Source organism: Ostrea edulis, chromosome 5 (assembly GCF_947568905.1).
Source record: "Ostrea edulis chromosome 5, xbOstEdul1.1, whole genome shotgun sequence".
NCBI lineage: Eukaryota > Metazoa > Mollusca > Bivalvia > Ostreida > Ostreidae > Ostrea > Ostrea edulis.
Genome location: NC_079168.1, coordinates 92,257,184 through 92,280,618, shown reverse-complemented (window position 1 = coordinate 92,280,618; position 23,435 = coordinate 92,257,184). Strand labels below are relative to the sequence as shown.

Here is a 23,435-nt window from a genome sequence, read left to right as displayed (position 1 = left end):
CCGGTAAAATTGCTGGTGAGAAATTTTCAGCAATCATATGGAAAATAGGGCTGGAAACAAATTATGATACTTATTGTAATGCTTGTATCGTCAACTGACAATATTCAGTATATTTTCAATGATTATATAATGATGAAAAGATTTAATTCAGATTCGTCATCGGAATTTCAAAAGCAAATGTTGATTTCCAATTTACGAAACGGTACTGATTAAGATTATTGTTGTTTGCTTCAGACTCCTTGCTGACAATTTAACAGCCTGCATGTTTTTAGTTACCGTTGTGTCCCTCATGTATGTAAAGATATTAACCAAACCTTTACACCTGTCATCAGGCGGAACGTATTAGGGACGACATCAAGTGATTGGTGTTGGATAAAATTCTAAATTCAAATAGTAAGGGGGAGGGGGAGTAAAAACTCCTGTAAGGTTCTTTCATCCGACAGCATGATTACACTTTAGTGGAAAAAGAATAAAGACAATACGGAACTTTCGGAATGTGCCGGAACGACCGATTATATTTGACGTTTATACACCACGGTCACGTGATATTAACCATTTGTAGGGCAAAGTTGACATGGATACTCATGATGTTTCGCTAGCAGACGGTCCGTAAAGAGCTATGCGCTGTCCTACGATGACGATCCAAGTCAATATTGGCGCTTAATACCTGGGTGTAAATTATATGGAAGGTAAAAGGCGCATTTAGACGCCTATCATTGGATGCAAGGCATGAAGTTTTACCGATATCCTCAAGATATTCCCTATATTTATTTCCCTCGTCAACTCACCTAATTTAATCAAATGCATTTCCGTTAAAAATGGTTGTAGTGATTCCTTACTTGCAAAGATAGCATTTGAATACAGGAATTTGATAGCAAATTGAAGTATCCTGTGCTTGATTACTTAGTTGTTATTGTAATCTGGAAATGACATGCCCTACAAATTACGTTCAACGCGCGATAAAAGTCAGAGTGGATCCGTATCTCGAAAGTCCCGTATTAAGTGACTGTTAAAAATCACATGAATATTACATTTTAATGTACAATTTCATTTGTGAATAAAAAGTAGAAAAGGTTTACGGAGTGTTATTTTAAATATGTATGTCTTTACTTGTTTTAACATTAATCATACTTAGTTTTTTAAAAGGGAGTTGGGGGGAGGGGGGGGGTCTTGGTGAAAACTATGTGAATTTAGTAATTTGTCAGAAATTGGACTTTTGATCTTGCCCCTTATGTTATGGCACTGTGCCCATGTGAGACAGCCATGTGAGATTTTTCTATATCATATACCTAGTAGTGTATCAGCCCTGATACACCTATCTTGGCTAGGGTGAGACAGCTGCAAGTAGGTAGGGCTGTCTCGCCCTAAGGGCCGAGATATCTCTGTCTCGGTCCGTTGTCAAGGGGCTGTCTCGCCCTCAAATTTCAAATGGCTATTTCTTCTTTAATTTTTGGAAATCTAACATAACTACATGAAAAAAATAATGTTAGACACAATTTTTTTCAAATATAATACTTTCTTCCATGACAAAATTTAATTTAAGCAGTAAAATTTAAAAAAAACGTTTTCAAAAACAGCGCTAAATTGTAGCGAGTATCTAAGCAAAGGGGGTAACCCAAGTAACAATTGTTTATTTAGAACAATAACACGTTTAACTTCATTTCAAAACAATGACTGTTCTAGGCGACAGAAAACAGTAGGAGGATTATGAAGGGTGATACTGAAGCATTTTCAGAAATTCCCAGTCCTAATGGAGATAAAATGTTACTTTACAGCAATTTTGATGTAGAAAACTGTTTTAAAACGATTTCTGAAATCTAAAATCCCGAGGACTTGGCAATAAAACGAGAAAAGTAGAACCATTATCTTCCAACGTATTTCAACGACTTATAGATGCTAAACAGATGGGAAACGGTAAAAAAAAACTTACTTCAGTATAAGGTAACATTCCTTAAGCAAAGAAATAGCAGCATCAGATCTGTAAACATTCCCGTTCATACGATGACGCCACGTAAACAAAGTTCTACAACTTTTACAAATTATATGAAATATTGAAAACGGGCGAGTTTGGTAAATCCGAAAAATAAATAAAAATAATTCACTTATTTCAAATTTTAGTATCAATTAGCAAGCCCCTAGGAGCTCATCCCCTCATGTGGTCTAGAATTAACTGAACTGCTTGGCTGAGAAGTTCGTCATATCTATCGTTGTGTTGTTTATGTACATGTATATTCTATTAAACAGCTTTGCCCCAAAGATAAATTTATTATGCGTTATTATATGCATAAATATTTTTTTCCCTACATGAGTATGTACATATTTTATTTCCAAACAGCAAGGGCCTTCGAGAGGCAGTATGAAAATACACACAAATGTATAAATATATAAGCAAAAAAAAAGTGATTACACGACAAATAGTTTTAAACACAATGTCACTGTTGTTAATTGCAAATATTGTAAAGTGTATGCTCTGTTCTCAGGCCTGTAGGGGGGGGGGGGGGGGGGGGGGGGGCACCACACCAAAGTAATTTACGACAAAAAAGTGATATCGACAAAACCATTAGTAAAAAGATAACTGCATAAATATGTGCAAGCATTGAGGTGTACGTCATGTACATAAATCTAATTATGTACATAGAATCTAATTAGTTCACCAGAAAACCCCTCAACTTTAATTTTAAGTTTTGTTTGTTTTGTTTTTTTTGGAGGGGGGGGGGGTGTTAAGAATTTTTTAAAATCTTTTTGTTTTGTTTATATCTTTATCATTTTGTTATCAATCATTTCTGAGTCATAAGGTATTTAGTACACGGTAAACTTTCCAAAAATCGCCAGTCTGTGTTCACTTTCACTTACGAACTCCTCATATATTTTTTCTGGATTCAGTTCATCAGTCTCATTTTTATGAACATGCAATAAAAGCAAATTGTTTGTTCGTATTTGGCTCATTGTTGATCTCAGTGATGTTTTCAATCTTTTCAAGGCGCTGAATGAGCGCTCACTGGTAGCATTAGTTGCAGGAAGTACCAAAATTAGTTTGAGAATTTTGAGGATCTCGGCAAACAGACTTTTTTCATTTGAATGTCTGAAAAATTCAACCACACTTGGTATATCTGGCGTAAAGTCTTTTGACAAAACAGTCTTTAACATTATAAGCTGGCAGTGAAGATCCTTTGGCTTCAAATTTGTATCATATAGGGTCGTGACAAAATTGAATTCTTCTTCAAACGTTTGACCTGTGCAGGCCTTAATTACGAGGTTTTCAAGATTAACATAAGCTTTGTAACCTGGTTGGTCAAATCTAGATTTTATGCCAGCTAAAAGCAGATCTAATGCCTCGTAGAAATCTTTCCTATACATATCTGCACACGATGATAAAGTATGTGCTGCTGTCCCATCATCGAGTTTATGAGGAATTTTGCGTTTTCTAGGAAGAACAGGATCATCGATGTTCATCTGTTTTGCTTTTTCAACAACTTCCTCGTAAAACTGAGTGAAGATTGTCTCATCTCGGAGACTTTGCAAAGCATTCATTGTCGTTGATGCCATTTTTTTACCATCACTCGCCAAGAGATTTGGAGCCTGCAGAACCCTTGCCAAATTATCACTATAACGTAAAAGTTTTTCACTCATTAAACTCCCAAAGAAGAAATCAAACCTGCACATATAAGCAGCCACTCCCCTATTGCTGTTTCTCATTTCAACCTCACGCATGTATTGGAGGCTTTCATCCAAACATTTCTTGGAATTTCATAGTTTGACAAAATGCTCAAATATGTGTCGGCTTTTATTGTCCATCTTGTGGGACACAAAACCCTTATTCCCACTGACGTTTTCTCTAGATTTTGGACATTTTTTAAGGTATTGAAAATCATCTCCCTTCTTGGAGATTCTTTAAATTTTAATCAACTTTGTTATATCCTTTGCAATGTCCAGGGTGTCTCTAAGCAACTTACATCCCTTAATAGAATCACTGCAAGCTAGGTTAAGAGCATGACCATAACAGTGTATGTAAAGGGCTCTGGGTTCAAGTGCATGAATTTGTGCTGCAACACCTGTCTTTGAACCAGCCATAGAAGCAGCCATGTCATAACACTGGCCTCGTACTTTGTTGATAGGCAGATCGAACCTCAAAAGGGCATCTTTAATTGCTAGGGTTATTGAATTAGCCCCAATGTCAGAAAGACAGTACATCCCTAATAAATCTTCATGAGCGGTAAAATTTTGATCAACCCATCGAATGCATAAAACAAGTTGCTCTTTGTTGGAAATATCTCGTGTTTCGTCTTCCATTATTGAAAAGAATTCAGACGATTTGATGAAAGCAACAATTTGTCGCAAAACCTGCAACCCCATCACCTGCAAAATTTCATTTTGTATATCTAGAGCAACATACTTATTTGTCTTGCGTTGTAGCCATTCCTGAAGCTGGGGATCGTGTTTAGCCTCTAGCATGAGAAGTTGATTAAAGTTCGAGTTTTACTCGTCTTTGTCACCCCGAAGAGCAATTCCTTGTTGAGCAAGAAACTTCAAAATGTTTGTGATTTTCAGCAAATTCTCTCTGTTAGACTTCTTCTCAACTTCGTGCGTCTTTGAAAGACATTCTCCAACATCTTTAACCTCCTCCTTTATCGTAAACTCCCTTTCCATTGCCTCTTTATGGCAATCACTTTTCTTGTGTGCGCCGAATTTTGTGGTTGCTCTTTTCCAGTTTTTAAAACCACTTGATATGAAAGCTTTTTCTTTCTTGTGACAACTGAGAATCTTCTTCTGAAATGATTTTATGCAAGGAAAACAGAATACAACATCTTTGATTTCTACATAATGTAACCAAGACCACCAATCAAACCAGGAGGCATTGAAAGATCTCATCTTTTTACCAAACTTTTTTGCTGGAAAGAAAATATTCCGTGGCTGACTACCGATCTCTGGTGTATGCCATTTTTGATGTACAACCTGGGCCTTTTGAACTGGTATTTCTGAGATATCATCTTCTGAAGAAGAAGAAGAATCAATAAAGGAAGCAATTTTAACATATTTGTCTGTTTCTTTGTTTGCAGTTTCCCCCAATTTACCTGTTTCAATAGACTCCTCATTTGTGTTAGACTCCAAGAGTGGGGAAGGACTATCTTGTGATTGCTTTGGTTCAAATGAGCGATGAGGTTCAGAATCCTCAAAGAATAACCTCGAACGTTTTGAAAGAGGTTCCTCATGCTTGTGAATACAGGCAACAAAATGATTAGGTGTCCAACCATCTATATTTGTAGCAATTGTTTGAGTCCACATGATGTGGATAGCATCCTGATATTCTTTAGCATCAGCACGGTCAAGAGGAACAATAAGCTGATTATGATCTTGTCTGTTTACACCAGGGTTTTGCACCTCGGGGAAAATCGACATGATTGGTTTCTGCAAAACGTTAGAAGCTACGAACATATGTAAAAGGCTTGAATAGTAACCGTTTTGGGTTGTTTTTATTGTTTCCTTTTGTAACGAAGCTACCAATCACCAGTAATTAAACACTCTTCTGATAGGGAACTTTCAAAGACATATTGAAGTGAACTTTTGTTTGTGGACATGGTCACAAAAGTGTTTTCATTCATGTAGCGCTTCGGGTTTGAAACAAGTTCAAACACAATTCGTACCCTCATTTCCTTAAAATTGTCCCCATGTCCAAACACAAAAAAGAGAGAGTTCTGAATAAACAATTCCCATCACCATATATCTGAATCGGGATAAGCTCAGAAGGAGCATCACTTGGATAAAGCTTTGAGGAAACAGCATCTTTTCGAATATTCGAAGTTGGAATATTAGATATGCTTGTTGGAAGAGGATATTTCTTAAAAATTTGCCCTTTGAGTCTAACAAGAAAACTTAGTGCTCCCCATCCCTTTTTTCCTGCATTCCTTGCTTCTTCGTGCACTTTTACCATGCCTTTCTTTCGTCCGTCTGGGCATACATTGTGAAATATAATCAAAGTTAAAACTGTGCGGAAGGTTGATCTTACACTGATACGATAGTGTCTACTCCTGGACCAAGAATGAAACAGGTCTTGACAGCCTGAGACTTTACAAGCTTTGAAAAAGTTGTTACACGTCATGACCTACGTCACATTGGGGGTGTTACGTCACTGATAAATAGTACTTCACACATTGTCGGGTTTACCTTTACCATAAAAACTTTGATGATAAAAAAGTCAACAATTCATCATATTAGCTTTACAAAAACAAACATTGAACTGGTATTAGGGCAGTTGGGCATAGACATTTTTGTATCAAGACGAAGTTTCTATGCACAAGCTATCTAATGAATTATTGGACCTTGAAAGTTAGTCAAGGTCACACATATTAGATACCTTTTGATCAGTCGTCCTTTGCGAGATTTTTTCACTCGTATGAGTCGTCAACAAATACCAGTAAAGGACTTTAAACGACACTAGTGCCGGGCACTTGGCAAAGGAACAGTCACTACATATCATAGGTTTGACGCCAGATGCGGAGCTGGGAACGAGAACCGAACCATTACCTCATGATTACGACCTTTTGGATGAGTCACACTGACTGACTCTGAGTCTCATTGAATTAAATGAACTTTCTACGTAAAAATAATTATACATTACACTATATGTGAATTTTACTATATGAATTTTTATTTTTGGGGGGAAAAAATATTGGGGGGGGGGGGGGGGGGTTATTGTCTATTGTAGAACACTGAAAAATAAACTCAAAGCAATGAAGATCCGCCTAACAATAATTATCTAAATTATTTTCTACATGATAGAATTAATGCTGACATCACACATTAACCTCACATTGCATCATACTCAACATGTATTGTGATCGACGCACTTTTTGTGTTTTCAAAGCATCTCATTCTCACTCAAATAATTTATTTTCTATCATATGCGGTCAACGTAATTTCTATTATAATGCAATCTGTATAAATTCAAAACATTGTATTTATTTTCAAAAATCTTCTTCTCAAGAACCGCACACATGTAAGAAAAACTAAATACATAGTGATGTAGAGCAGGAAGGCCTCTACCAAAATTGTAAATTTTATGATCCCCGGGGTAGGGGTTCTAACCCCAGGGTGGGGCCAAACTTGGTATATAGTGTTTATGTGTAAAACACTTAAATAACATATTCTTTAGTGCTATTGATACTAAATTGAAACTAAATGGATATTTAGAAAGAGCAGGTAGTCCTTTTCTAAAATTGTAAATTTGATGATCCCTGGGGTAGGGGTTTTGACCCCAAGGTGGGAGCCAAATGTAGTATATAGTATTTATGTGTAAGTTTGCTGATACTGTATAAAATCTAAAAGCATATTTAGGCATATAGCAGAAAAGGATGTACAAAAAATGATGAATTTCACAACCCAAGGTTTTGACTCTAGGATGGGTCCAAATTAGTCATATCTTTTAATGTTTTAATGTTAATATACCTGTTATATTATGTAAAGTCTTTCATCAATGTATACATGCACTTTTGAGGGCATTGAAGTTTTAAGAACACATCTTGTTTTATACTGTTGCTGAGCATTAGAATTTAGCTTAGATATTCAGAACAAGAATTTTTACTAGATTTCATAGCCCTTGGGAATAGTGATACTTTTTCACTAGTACTCAGGTGACTGATAAGGCCTGTTGGCCTCTTGTTTTCATACATATACACTTCAACAATATATGAAGTCTTTTAAAATTGCAAATTTGCCAGATTCTAAGATCATTAACATTTTGAGTATAGGAATAATTTATAAGAGTACGAAAGTCACGAATGTAAACCTGTAGGCTGTTTACCCAAGATGGAGCAGAGGTAGAAATAATCAAGAGTAGAATTATTTAAAATTGAAAGAAATATTATAAGAAATTGAAATAATTATCGGGATGAGAAATTATCACACAAAATCAAGAAATGACTTAGGAAATCATGGTAGGGGTATGTTTGAAATGACGGGTGTAATTTACTGTAAATCGCTGTAAATGTTCTAAAGAAGTACAAATAGGACTTATAAAAGCAATGGGACCCTATATATTTATTTGTGAGGTTTTTTTTACCAGCACATGAAATGAACTTTCAGATGTTGGTGGGCATTAGTCTGTAATCAATATAGTTTTAAAATTAGTGAGAGAGCCAAAGCTTTGTATGGAGGTCTCATTATATGGGAAATGAATTTGTACTCTATTGTTGATCAGCATCCTTGGTAATTTGGATATAATTCATACCACTTTTATTATTCTTGACATGTAAAGGTAAATCAAAGACACAAATAATGGTATTGGACATTTCTTATATTGCTTGGTTTTCTTCCCAATTTAGCCTAATATGCAAGCATTCTCAGATAGTGCAGATTCAAGTTTGTTTAAATCATGGTCCTTGGAGGTAGGGTGGGGGCCATAATTGGGGATACAAATTTACATAGGAATATACATAAAACAAATCTTTAAAAATCCTGTTTGCAAGAACCACTGGCCATGATTAGTCATGTTAATATGCAAGCATTCTGGGGTAGTGCAGATTCAAGTTAATCAAATTGTGGTCCCTCGGGCTAGGTTGGGGCTAAAATAGGGATTCAAAGTTTTGCATCAGAATATATATGTAGGGATTTTTTAATTTAAAAAAAAATCTTTCAAGAGTAGCAGGACCACACTGTTATATCAATGTATGCTAACATTCTGAAGTTGTGTTGACTGAATTTTTTTCCTTCACATTATGGACCATGGGGTTAGGATGGGTCTAAAATCAGGGATCAAATATGAACATAATACCTGATAAAAAGATCTTTTTTTCAAACTTCTGCAGAACAGAAAGGTCATATTAGTGCATGTAAAATTGATACTGAAGCATCCTATACAAATTTGTGGATTCGAATTCGCTTACATTATGACCTTGTGGGGCTAGAATCAAACATTTTTTGTGGGAGTAAAGAGGCTAAGATATCTTTTTAAAATCTTCTGAAGAATAGCAGGACCAAAGTTACTCGAGTGAGCGTTGTGGCCCATGGGCCTCTTGGGGGGTAGGGGGGTGTCCTTATTTTTTAGGTCACCTGAGTAAATGCCTAAATTTTTCCTATTTGATGTCAATTAATATTGAAACATTTTACATCTTTTTATTGAAAATTGTTTACTCTTTATGTTGTAAAAGTTTAATTTCTCAATGATGTAAGGTAACTGAGAAACGCCACATGTCCGCAGAATTTTGGAATAACCCTTGTATAGTAATAATATAATGTGTTTCATCAATGTGGGCACTTTCAGGTGAATTTGTGATTTATGAACACATCTTGTTTTATATTGCTGCTGAATATTAGAATTTAGTTTAGATATGCAGAACAGGAAAATTATTATAGATTTCATAGCCCTTGGGGCTAGCGAAGCTTTTATCTGATACTTGGTTGACTGATAAAGCCTTTGGGCTTTTCTGATCAAAACTTTCCGTTGTCTGTTGTTGTAAACTTTTAACATTTTCATCTTCTTCTCCAGAACCATTTGGCCAATTTCAACCAAACTTGGCACAATCATCCTTGAGTGAAGGGGGTTCGAGTTTGTTCAAATGAAGGGCCATGTCTTCTCCAAAAAGGAGATAATCACAAAAATGCAGAAATAGGGTCTGGTCATTTAAAAATCTTCTCAGGAACCGCTAGGCCAGAAAAGTTCAAATTTACGTGGAAGCTTTCTGACAGTGCAGATTTAAGTTTGTTGAAATCATGGCCCTTGGTGTAATGTGGGATCAAAGTTTTACATGCAGTATGTATAGGGAAAAATCAAAAGTTCAAAGTTTACATGAAAGCTTTTTGACATCGTGCATAATGAAGTTTTTTAAAATCATAGCCCCCGGGGGTAGGGTGGGGCCACAATAGGTAATCAAAGTTTTACATGCGAATATATAGGAAAAAATCTTTTTCTCAAGAACCACTGGACCAAACAAGTTCAAATTCACATGGCAGCTTTTTGACATAGTGCAGATTCAAGTTTGTTAAAATCATGGCCCCCCAAGGGTAGGTTGGGACCACAATAAGGAATAGTTTTACATGCAAATATATAGGGAAAATCTTATTAAATCTTCCCAAGAACCATTTGGCCAGAAAAGTTCAATTTTACCTGGCAGCTTTTTGACATAGTCAAGTTTGTTAAAATCATGACTTGGGGGGTTGGGGTTGGGGTTGAATCTTTAGGGAAAATCTTTAAAAATCTTCTTCTCAAGAACTACTGGGCCAGAAAATTTCAAATTAACCTGGCAGCAGCTTTCTGATATAGTTCAGATCTAAGTTTCTTTAAAATCATGGCCTCCAGGGATGGAGTAGGGCCAAAATAAGTGATCGAAGGTTTACATGTGAGTATATAGGGAAAATCAATAAATATATATATATATATATATAGGCCCAGGTGAGCAATGTGACCCCTGGGCCTTTTTTTATACCAAAGAATGATTTATTTCGTTGTTAATTCTTTGGTTATGACTGCATTTCTAAATACATTGGATGGGTACATGTATATTTTATAGTGTGAGCATTTCTCCTGTGTGTTTTTTCTTTCAGATAAAATGCCCACTGTTATTGCTCTAGATGTGTCTCTGTCAATGAGTAGACCTGTGGTCATTCCAGACTGTACAGAAGAATATCAAAGAAAACACCTGGCAATTCATGGAATTAACTGCTTCCTAGATTACTTGTCCAACAATTTCAAACTAGAATTTACCTCACTGGTAAGTGGTAGCATGGATTATAATGAGTGTAACAATTATTATTCATCTGCTGTATACAGGAACATTTTCACCTTAGTTTTATTTTTGGCCATTTCACCCTCATCCTTTGGGAAAATTTTAAACTGAGTGAATCTATCAATATCAACTCATGGTAATGGAAGTAGCAAATAAAAATTTCGTTTTACAATGCATCTGGGCAAAAATAACATGGGTTTTGCTGATTGATATAACAACTGATGACTACATTTGTTGTAGGTAGTATTCTCCTATCTCTGGGAACAACGTGTTCCATTTACAAGGAACTATGAGACCATTAAGTCGGCTCTAAATAGTGTGGAAGAATACAACAAGACCTCTATAGAGGCTGGTCTGACAGGTGTGTCATCGGTGGTGACAGAGGAGTGGAACTCTGTCACACCCTCACAGGTAATTTGATCTATCCCCTCCTGTATGTGTATAGTCACTATAGTGTACTTGGACTGTCCTCTATGTATGTGTATAGTGTACTTGGACTGTCTTCTATGTATGTGTATAGTGTACTTGGACTGTCTTCTATGTATGTGTATAGTGTACTTGGACTGTCTTCTATGTATGTGTATAGTGTACTTGGACTGTCTTCTATGTATGTGTATAGTGTACTTGGACTGTCTTCTATGTATGTGTATAGTGTACTTGGACTGTCTTCTATGTATGTGTATAGTGTACTTGGACTGTCTTCTATGTATGTGTATAGTGTACTTGGACTGTCTTCTATGTATGTGTATAGTGTTCTTGGACTGTCTTCTATATAACTATGTGTATAGTGTACTTGGACTGTCTTCTATGTATGTGTATAGTGTACTTGGACTGTCTTCTATGTATGTGTATAGTGTTCTTGGACTGTCTTCTATATAACTATGTGTATAGTGTACTTGGACTGTCTTCTATGTATGTGTATAGTGTACTTGGACTGTCTTCTATATATGTGTATAGTGTACTTGGACTGTCTTCTATGTATGTGTATAGTGTACTTGGACTGTCTTCTATGTATGTGTATAGTGTACTTGGACTGTCTTCTATATAACTATGTGTATAGTGTACTTGGACTGTCTTCTATGTATGTGTATAGTGTACTTGGACTGTCTTCTATGTATGTGTATAGTGTACTTGGACTGTCTTCTATATAACTATGTGTATAGTGTACTTGGACTGTCTTCTATGTATGTGTATAGTGTACTTGGACTGTCTTCTATGTATGTGTATGGTTTCAAACTACCAGGAAATGGAGGAAAATTCGCCTTCAGAAGCCCATGTTTTAATTTTCAGATTTTATTACCATGGCAACCAATTTTCAAAAATAATGTATATGGTTCTTGAAAGTACACATGTGAAAGATTTTAAAGGTCCATCATGACATCTACTGCTAGCCTGGAAATGGGTCGAGATACACTCAGGCACCTGCCATCCTGGAAGTAAAAAATGAGGAAAATATACCCATTTTCAACCCCTCCTAATTCAAAAAAAGAAAATTTTCCTAGTATACTGACAGATATCAACTTTCATCAGCAAAAACATGCAGTCCTTAGTCTGTTTCGGAGTGACCTAATTCATAGCTATGTAGGTAAACGATCGGCTGTATATTTTTGAGCTGTAGTATAATAGAAATAAAGTTTGTGTTTAGACGAAACGTATTATGGTACAGCGATGTCTGTACGTCCGTCTGTTCGGGGTTTTCTCTTTATAATTTCATTTCCCTTTCACATATCATGCTGAAACTTGCTGTGTAGCTTCTTTGTGGGTCACTCTGGATCATACTGCAATTTTGATCCATTTTGACCTTTTTTCCAGGAGTTTTGCCCCTTTATTTGGAAATAATTATTATATGGAGGGTACATAATTTGTCCGCCCTACTCCTCCCACAGTTTTCAAGTGAGAGCCTTCTTAATTTGTGGAGTGTCTGTATGGGTATTGAAAATGTGCATGTGGGATGGATTTTGATTTTCTACAATTTTTGAGAAAATTACAGGTTGTTGAACTTAAGTCTATTTAGAAATTAATATTCTATGAAGGGTACATAATTTGTCTGCCCAACTCCTCCCACAGTGTTCAAGTGAGGACCTTCTTATTTTGTGGAGTGTTTGTATAGGTACTGAAGATGTGCATCTGGTGAAGAATTTTGATTTTCTTCCATTTTTAGGTCACCTGAATTCATTCATTCAGGTGACCTATTGCTATCTGTTTTTGTCCGTCGTCGTTCGTCGTGTGACGTGCGTCGTGCGTTAACATTTGAACATTTTCAGCTTCTTCTCTGAAACCCCTGAACCAATTTCAACCAATTTTGGCATATAGCATCTGTGGGTGGAGGGGAACAAAAATTGTGAAATTCGTGGTCCCTGCCCCCCCTGGGGCCTGAGGGGTGGGGCAAAAACCATCAAAATGAGTGTAATTTTAAAAAATCTTCTTCTTTACTCCTGGACATCAAGAAGCCAAACTGTGGGCATAATTATAATGAGTGTTGAGCCCTCTACCAAAATTGTGAAATTCATGGCCCATGGGGCAGGGGTTCTTGTGTTAGGGTGGGGCTCTATTGGTCATATAGTGAAAATGTAGAAATTCTTTGAAAATCTTCTTCTCTGTCTCTGGGTATTAAGTAGACAAATTAATAGCATGGTAATGATGAGCAAGGATGCCTCTTTATAACCCCCACAACAAGTTGTGGAGGGTATACTGGAATCGGGTTGTCCGTCCGTTCGTCTGTAGACGCAATGGTTTCCAGGCTCTAAAGCATTATCCTTTCCACCTACCGTCACCATATCATATATATGGACTACCCATGGGATGAAGATGTTCCCTATCGATTTTGGGGTCAAAAGGTCAAAGGTCAAGCACACTGGACATTGAAGTAGCAATATGGTTTCTGGGCTCTAAAGCGTTATCCTTTCCACCTACCGTCACCATATCATACATATGGACTACCCATGGGATGAAGATGTTCCCTATCGATTTTGGGGTCAAAAGGTCAAAGGTCAAGCGCACTGGACATTGAAGTAGCAATATGGTTTCCAGGCTCTAAAGCGTTATCCTTTCCACCTACAGTCACCATATCATACATATGGACTACCCATGGGATGAAGATGTTCCCTATCGATTTTGGGGTCAAAAGGTCAAACGTCATGCGCACTGGACATCGAAGTAGCAACACTCAGAAAAGAGGTAGTTTATACCTATTACCAACACCCTTTGGGAGATTGGGTTAAGCGGGGGGTATTCTTAGTGAGCATTGCTCACAGTACCTCTTGTTAAAAATTGTGAAATTCATGGCCCCTGGATCAGGGGTTCTGGTGCTAGGGTGGGGCTCTATAAGTCATATAGTGAAAATGCATTATTTCTTTGAAAATCTTCTTCTCTGTCCTTGGGTATTAAGTAGACAAACCAATAGCATGGTTATGATGAGCAAGGATGCCTCTTTCAAAATTGTGAAATTCATGGCCCCTGGGTCAGGGGTTCTGGTATTAGGGTGGGGCCCTATTGATCATATAGTAAAATGCATTTTATTTCTTTGAAAATCTTCTCCTCTGCTGCTGGGTATTAAGTAGACAAACTAATAGTATGATAATGATGATCAAGGATGCTTCTTTCAAAACTGAAATTTATGGCCCCTGGGTCAGGGGTTCTGGTGCAAAGGCGGGGCTGACCACATAGCTATTCAATGTTTCTTCCATCCAAAAGTAAGATTTTTATATTTAAACACAAACCTAATTCAAACATTGGAAGGTTGTTACATGATACTCAGGTGACCTATAAGGCCCCTGGGCCTCTTGTTGAAAAAATTGCAGGTTGTTGAACTTGGTCCATTTTGAGGAAATCTCAATTTTTAAGCTAAGACCCTTTGTTCATATGAAAGTTTGTCACATCCTCATGATGGCTGATACTACCTGAAGCAAAGTTATACAAATTATAGCACAAGAAAAACACCCTAAGGGATTCCCACAGCAGCTTCAAAGGAGCAGGGAAATTTAGTACCTCAGACAGGGGCAGAAGGGAACCCTCGCTTGGTTCGGGGCATAAAACACCTCATCCTGATTCCTCATAAATCAAGGTTTTGTGATTTGGAATTGTATTTTGTTCATGAAAATGTTCAATGCACTCTTCAAAACGTTGTTCAATTATAAAACAAAGTAACAAATCGCAATGAAATAATTCTTGTTAATCTGTTACCATGGAAACAAAGCCCAGTGGGTAGTCATTTTATATGTTTCTAAAATGCTTATGGTCGAAATATTATGTTTAAAGTGAAATTTTTCTGACATTGACCTTGTAAAACTGCTCAATATGCATTTTTTGTTACCATGGCAACCAATTTGAATTTTATAAAAGATATAAGTTTTATTTTTTGTGTTTTAAAATAAAAAATTTCTACCAACTAGTATTATCTTTTAGATAATACTTTTAAAAAAATTCTACCAGCTTTTTACCCCATAAGATTTTATAACACTAGTATTCCCGTTTGTACAAAGATCCTGTAAATGTAAAACATCACAAAATTAAGCTCATCTGGTCAAAAAACGACACGGGCGATTTTTTTAAAAAGTAAATTTTCAAAAGATAAATTCCTACTGAACATACTGATATGCAACATGACTTTGTTTGCTACATGTCAAAATGTCGCAAACATTTTCCATCACTTAAAATTACCCCTTTCGTACGGAAGATCAACACTGAAAAACGACACCAGAATCATGGTTAATTGATAAAGATTAATTGATATTCTACCCGTATATATTTAAATTTTATTTTGAGATGATAAATATAGTCTCGTCACACAATCTCTGCGAAATTGAGTTGTCTCTCTTGTTTATCTGATTTACATATCGCTAATTATAGATATACCTAACAACTTTTGATGTATCAGAAGAATTTTAACAATCTTCTAGATATTATTAAGAATGTTATTTCCATAAATCAAAATGAATACTTCGTGTTCGTGTTTTAAAAATAAATTTCCAAGTATTTTTGTGTGCAAAATGGCCGGGAAATTAATACACGAATTGATGATAAAACTGACATCTTTCTTGTGATAAAAGCAGTGAAGGAATGGTATGCCACGAAATGACATGGGTTTCAAATGGCTTTTCTCAAACTGCTCATAACTACCCCTTCATGCTTCTTGAGGTACACAATAGCGCGCGCCAATCCGTGCATCTAGCTAGTTAGGTTCACTTCAGTCGTACCGATTCTAAGATTGGGGGGCATATTGTTTTTGTCCTGTCTGTCATTCTGTAATTCTGTCATTCTGTCTGAAACTTTAACCTTGCTAATAACTTTTGAACAATAAGTGATAGAGCTTTGATATTTCACATGGGTATTCCTTGTGACAAGACCTTTCCGTGGGTACCAACATATTGTTTTTGTCCTGTCTGTCATTCTGTAATTCTGTCATTCTGTCTGAAACTTTAACCTTGCTAATAACTTTTGAATGATAAATGATAGAGCTTTGATATTTCACATGAGTATTCCTTGTGACAAGACCTTTCCGTGGGTACCAACATTTTTGACCCCGTGACCTTGGAGTTTGACCTACTTTTTGAAAACTTTAACCTTGCTAATAACTTTTGAACAATAAGAGATAGAGCTTTGATATTTCACATGAGTATTCCTTGTGACAAGACCTTTCCGTGGGTACCAACATTTTTGACCCCGTGATGTTGACCTTGGAGTTTGATCTACTTTTTGAAAACTTTAACCTTGCTAATAACTTTTGAACAGTAAGAGATAGAGCTTTGATATTTCACATGAGTATTCCTTGTTACAAGACCTTTCTGTTGGTATTGAGCCTTTTGACCTTGACATTTGGCCTACTTTTAATTTTTTTTTTTACATTGGTCATAACTTCTAAATGGTAAATATTAGAGTTTTCATATTGTACATGAGCATTTCTTTTGACAAGATCTTTCTACTGGTACCAAGATATTTGCCCTTGTGACCTTTGCTATCTTCGGAATTGGCCATTATTGGGGGCATTTGTGTTTCACAAACACATCTTGTTCAAATTGAAAAACTTATCACAATATTCAGAACTTAATCTTGTGCCAGTTTTCAGTAAATGAATGCATGTCAGAATTAGCCTCGGAAAGAGCTATTTTCCTCATATAAATCCATTGTAAACGTATCTGGAATAAAAATAAGAATTTAATATTTTTTAAGCGAAAATCATACCGAACAAATTTCGCAAGATTGAAGTATAAACTTTTTTTGAAAATGATACCATACTTAGACAGTTTCTACAGATGTTTACTGTTATCATGTGCTTCCAATTATCGGATTAGACACAAGTGATCAATTACGATCTGTTCAATTTACCTGGTCAAATACTGCATGATTATGATCACATCTGGCAAATAAAACGAACTTGACAAAAGAAACATACGTTTGTAATTGGGGTAAAAAAAGGGGAATATTTGTGTTGTATTCAATGGCAAAAGGGCGGCGATTTTTGGTTTCAAATTTGGGAAAGGGCAGAGGGGCGGCGGCAAAAGGCGGCAGGACAGGCCGCCTCTCTGAAACTGTTTAAGGGAATCCCTACCCTATGTAAGCATTTCACGGGCGTATTATGTACCGTTTGCGGTACTCTTGTTGTGGATGATGCAGGATAACCTCCTTGGTCATGGCTTTTTAAACAACAATTCTCTACCTCGGATGTTATTCACAATAACGCAAACTTTATTTCTTAGATATCTAGAGGTGTAGTGATACGACTGGAGCGTATTGTGTTATACAGTAAAACTCTGATATAGAGAATTTCTGCGGACAGTCTATAAAAATTCGCTATAAACGTAATTCGCTATAAACGTAATTCGCTATACACTTACAGCGAATTCATAATTCAGATATAATGAATTCGTTATAAAACTGATTTTGTTCTACATGTATATCATTTGTATAAGAAAGCAGCAATCGATGTACTTGCATTTATATTGTCTCTAAGAAAAATAAAGCCTATGTATTTTCGAGAAGAAATATTTTTATACAAGAACTATACACACTGATTTATATATGATAAATTTTCTTGATGGATTATTAAGTCACGCAAGAACATGTCGAAAGAAAAATGTCAACAGAATTATGTGCAGTACATACAAACAGTTTATCGCAGTTGTCATTTACTTGTTGCTTTACACAAATAAAGGAGTGTACCATAAAATAAATGCAATCAAACTTCAAATTTAATTAATGAGAATAGAAAACAATATCGACAATAAATTTGATAAACGTATGTGTAAGTATTGTTTTGCGTTAACAACCTCTTTTGAAAAATACAAACAGAATTTTTGTAATAATTGTGGGCCCTTTATGGCAATGGAAAGCGATTGTTACAAATTACAAGGAGTTTAAAATGAAAAAAGATTCATTATAAAAGGTGATTTTTATGTTCATTTTTAATTCAAGGGGAATAGAAATTTACTTCGTTATATCCATAATTTCGCTATATCTGTGTTCGTTATAAACGCAGATTTTTATATAGAATATATAAATAATTTGCCGGGGAAATCGATTTCACTTCGTTATAGCCGTAATTTCGCTATATCCGTGTTCGTTATATTCAAGTTTTACTGTATTATGATACTCTGATCTAGAGGTGTAGTGATACGGCTGAAGCGTATTGTGTTATATCATGATACTCTGATCTAGAGGTGTAGTGATACGGCTGAAGCGTATTGTGTTATATCATGATACTCTGATCTAGAGGTGTAGTGATACGAATGAAGCGTATTGTGTTATATCATGATACTCTGATCTAGAGGTGTAGTGATACGGCTGAAGCGTATTGTGTTATATCATGATACTCTGATCTAGAGGTGTAGTGGTACGGCTGAAGCGTATTATGTTATATCATGATACTCTGATCTAGAGGTGTAGTGATACGACTGAAGCGTATTGTGTTATATCATGATACTCTGATCTAGAGGTGTAGTGATACGGCTGGAGCGTATTGTGTTCTATCATGATACTCTGATCTAGAGGTGTAGTGGTACGGCTGGAGCGTATTGTGTTATATCATGATACTCTGATCTAGAGAGACTGCTCTGTGATATATTACTTTTCATGATTTCTTCAATTATTTGTGCCTTTCTGTTCTGAAATGAGACACTACAGATCCGAATGTGCACAGACAAGAGATAAATGTACATTATTGTTTTATGGAGTATAAACATTTGATAAATTCTGAAACATAATGATAAATAAATGAATAAAACCACCTTAATTAAGTTTGTTTAACAAGAAATAAACAAAACTACTGGTACATATGTATGTGAAATGACTATGTGGTTGTTTTTTTTATTAAATTGAGATTGTCCTGAATTCTGAATAAATGAGATAATGCACATTTTAAAAAAGTGTTCTGGTTATCTGTTTACTTAAATGAACATTAAATGATGAGTATGTGATTATTACGGTACACAGGTATACAATTTTCGTACCATGATAATACTCTCTTGTTTTTGTGTGTACTGCAGTATTTCGGTGTGTATACCTATATATCGTTACATCCCTCAGAATAATCAATTTGTATTTTTCAAAAACTTATGAGGCCAAATCATTTTAGATCTGCACATCTATGAAGATCTTTTTTATTGAAATAGGTTATCCTAGTGACAGATGGCAGAACAGGATTTGGTCAAAGGTCCTTGAAAAATTCCCTAGAGACATGGGACCAAAGAGATTCCAGCGGAGATGAAAAATTTCCCCTTCCTTTTAAGTTTCCTTGTAAATTACACATCGTGATTATTAGCAATCCAAATGACCCTGATATCAAAAGTTCTCTCCCCTTATTTGAAAAACTGATAGAGATTAATGGCCAAGGAGGAGAACTATACGTACCAGACAATTCTTTAACTATGCAGTCTGTGGAAGCCATGATTATGAGATTACAGGAGAGATATTTTAAGCCTTACAATGGATCACTGAAATGTGGAAATTTCAAGTGCGCTGTGCAGCTGTTCCCACCTCCAGATCCCTATGATATGTAAGTTTTCTTTGTCTTGTTATGTAAATGTTATTTTAACATCTGAGACATTTTTGTCACTCACTGCTTATTTCTTATCTGTCTGTACTAAATGAGATTTCATGCCTGTGAGTATGTGTGAACAAAAGCTTCTTCACCTGAAAATAGAGTGGAATTTTAAAAAAGCATTTTCATCTCAAGAAGCAGAAAATTACTAAAACTTGTATGAATGCTGTAATTGGTGTAAAGTTTTGCCATGTCAAAATTATATTGATTGTGTACTTCTCGTATTGGCACAGACAAATTAAAGACCATTAGGTAGTGAATGTTGGTAGCATTAATAACTGTCACGGAGAATTGGCAATGTCTTTCTTGTCGCACAACACAGGATGCAGGAGTTTGAAGAAGTCCATCAAGAAGTCAATTCTAATCTGGAGATTGTGGGCTTTATTGACATTGCGGACATTGCCAGCCCCCAGGCTCTCTCTCGTCATCTTGTCCTCCCACTCCCGAACAAAGACCCCAAAGCCTCCAACAGTGGTATTGTTTTGTTTACAAGATAGGAATTTCATTCCATAAACAGATTAATGTAAAAAGAATTTAGAATACTCGATCTTTACCTTTCTGTCACTGTAAAACAGTATCTAAAAAGCTAAAAATCTTAATAAACTTCAAAGATTGTGTGATTATTACATGACTGTTCATTTTGTATTGAAAATGTACATTTCTTGATTTGAATTTATGTGCGAATTGTTTAGGTTACCTGAGTGTGCTAAGGTAGCCCACCTAAGTGTACTCAGTTGACCCATTGTTTGCACATGATGAATTCAATAAAGCAAAGGGCAAGAAGGTGATATCTGCAGGTCTTGGAGTGAGATGTTTATTGGGGTGTCGTATCAACTCAGATTTTGACAAATTATCGCTAATTGAATTGATTACGATATTCTTGCTAACTGTAGATTCTGCCCATGGAAATTAATTACTTTGGTAACATTTATTAATCATAACTACATGTTTAAATTTAAATTTTTGGTTAGTGTGTAAGCATTTGAAAATATTATGTATTTTATTCGTTTAATTATTTGATTGATGTTTTAAACTGAGAGTTTATTGTATCAGTCATTTCACTTTCATTGATACAATGCGACAATCTAAAACATACACAGAGACTGTCAGGTGGGGTTTTTTTATGAAAATTTAGGCAAATGTGAGAATTTCTTATCCATGCACGAGATCATGAAATGGGCTTAAAAAGTGCAATACTCACATGTAAAACATTGAATATCACATGTATGCCATTGTGATCTGTTTTTGTGTGTTATCATATAAATATTGCATGTAGTTGAGGGTAACATTGAAAATTTTCAATTGTCAACTGAGGTATAGCCGAGGGGTGAAAATTTTCAATGTTACCCTCAACTACATGCAATATTTGTTTTATCATACTGAATGTAAACAACAAAGCAGAAAGACTTACGTCTGTTGACATTTGATCAATCACTGTCATGCGATATTCCGTATATCGATGCAGGTATTCGTGATTATTACAAATGCTCAAACGACGTCGTCTTACAATCTACGGCAAACTTTACGCGCATAAATTTGACGTATATGATAATTTTTTATAATATCACCCACTGTCAAGTACTGTTACCTGTTGCTAGGGACTATCACCCTGGAGCACATGCGTTCTGTTCTCAGAGGGTAACAATGTTTTTTTCAAATGCTTCTTGACCAATCAGATTCGAGTATTTTACATGAAAGTATGATAATTTATGTTATTATTAGAACATTTTAACAATTGTTGAGGTAAAGCGGACAGAAATTTTGAATTTCTAGTGTATGTATTTAAGGCAAAAGGGCGATAGGCCAGAAAATTCACCTGTTTCACTCTGTAGGCCATGAGTATATTCAAGCAATGGTTTTATCAGTTAAAACTAAGCACAATGTTTTATAACTATATATAAACAGACTTAAAAGTAGGTTAAATTGAGAAGTTGACAGAGGTGTAAACAAGAGAATGGACACTTTATGTTAAGTTTGGGGTTAAAATTGAGAAGTTGACAGAGGTGTAAACAAGAGAATGGACACTTTACGTTAAGTTTGGGGTTAAAATTGAGAAGTTGACAGAGGTGTAAACAAGAGAATGGACACTGTAGGTCAAGTGTCCCAGGTTCAAACTGTATACAACTTTGATATATTGTTGTAGAAGGTGAGAATAAGAAGGAGGAGGAAGATACAACACAAGAAGAAGGGAAGGCCCCAAGTTTTACTGTTCTCCTACACGGAAGTCTGAAAGTGGAGGGCATGGTTGCCCTTACTCAGGTGGCGTAAGTAGGGGGAAATTATATCAATTGTAATATATATACACCTAATGTAGATTTCACAGAGTGGGATCCGATTTTCCGGATCACCACACTGGTTTTCTGATTCCGTATCAGTATCGTCTGAAACTGATGATGTCACAATGCATCAACGCAATGATTTTTGTGGAAAATATCGATCATGTCACAAAGAAAACTGCATACATAGAATATAATTTTGCCTGCGTTTTTGATAATTTGGATTGCATTTATTATCTTATAAATGTGGATTTAAAAATACATAAGGGGGTATATGATAAAGAACGAGGTACGATTGTCTACATAAAAAGGCCCAAAATTTTTCTCTCTATAAAATGTGTCTGGAATTAAACTTTTAAGAGAGTAAAATATATGCCAGGTATATTATGTCAACAAAATCAGAATGATATTCCTAAATGGATAGCATTATGACATCACGAACAAGACATTTCCCGCCTTTTTCTCAAAATAAGCCTGAAAACTGTCAAATGTCATACAGATTATTGTTCAGGAAAAGATGTGCGCATTTGTCGAGCAAAATGAAAATTATATATATTGTGTATTATTTTAAGATGAAAAACATGCTTGAATATGAATTTGCTTGACGCATGCGCTATATGTTTTCTGAAAGGAAAACCACATGAATTTGTGGATATTTTCATTGAAAATGGCATTTTTGCAATTTTATGCCAAATGTTCTTGTCATTTGACACAAATCATGTTGCTGATCAAATTGAGCGAATTTTGGGTTTGCTAATCTATTCCTTATTTTAATGCCAGGGTTTGAGCTCCAAGTGAAATCATCGATATTTTGGGCCAGATGACTTTTAATAGAAACTGTACCTACTTCTTTATCATTACTACAGTAACTTGATCCAAAGAATTGGATAATGTCTCGTTGACAAGCGCAGATCATCAGATCTAACTCGACGCTTCGTGTCTCGTTTGATCTGATGATCTACACCTGTCAATTTGATGTGATCCGACTCTTCAAATCAAGTTACTGTAGTAAGTAGTAATAACATACAGTGCTCCCTAGATATATTGCCCCCCGTTATAATGCCACCCCAACTTATTGCCTAAAAATCCTGGAGAACAGATATCCCCCCTTGTTAACACCCCCGTTATAATGCAAACCCCGCATAATGCCATATGCTACCGATTTTCACAAACAAATGGTCAAATTTTATAGGGTTTACCCTGGATAATAATGCCAATTACCTATACCCACTGGTATTCACATCTGTACTTTGATTGTGATGCGGTGAAGTGTGACAGTCTGGACAAAGTATTCAGGTGGTCAGGTTAATTACTAATAATTGCTGAATTAAATTCAGGATAATCTAAATGTTTTTTCAGAATGGAGTCCACATAACTTGATGGTATTGGATTTCTTTTAACTGCTCA

At 35.7% G+C, this 23,435-nt stretch overlaps 1 protein-coding gene across 1 annotated transcript in view; it reads left to right on the top strand.

The window, feature by feature from the left end:
• LOC125649368 (integrator complex subunit 14-like) overlaps positions 1–23,435 on the top strand; it is a 40,812-nt gene that overhangs the window by 258 nt on the left and 17,119 nt on the right. The window contains exons 2-7 of the mRNA XM_048876861.2: positions 563–689; positions 10,537–10,703; positions 10,959–11,129; positions 19,325–19,707; positions 20,075–20,226; positions 21,896–22,016. Of these exons, the coding sequence (XP_048732818.1) occupies positions 683–689; positions 10,537–10,703; positions 10,959–11,129; positions 19,325–19,707; positions 20,075–20,226; positions 21,896–22,016 (1,001 nt within the window). The 5' untranslated portion in view covers positions 563–682. The remainder of the gene's footprint in view (positions 1–562; positions 690–10,536; positions 10,704–10,958; positions 11,130–19,324; positions 19,708–20,074; positions 20,227–21,895; positions 22,017–23,435) is intronic.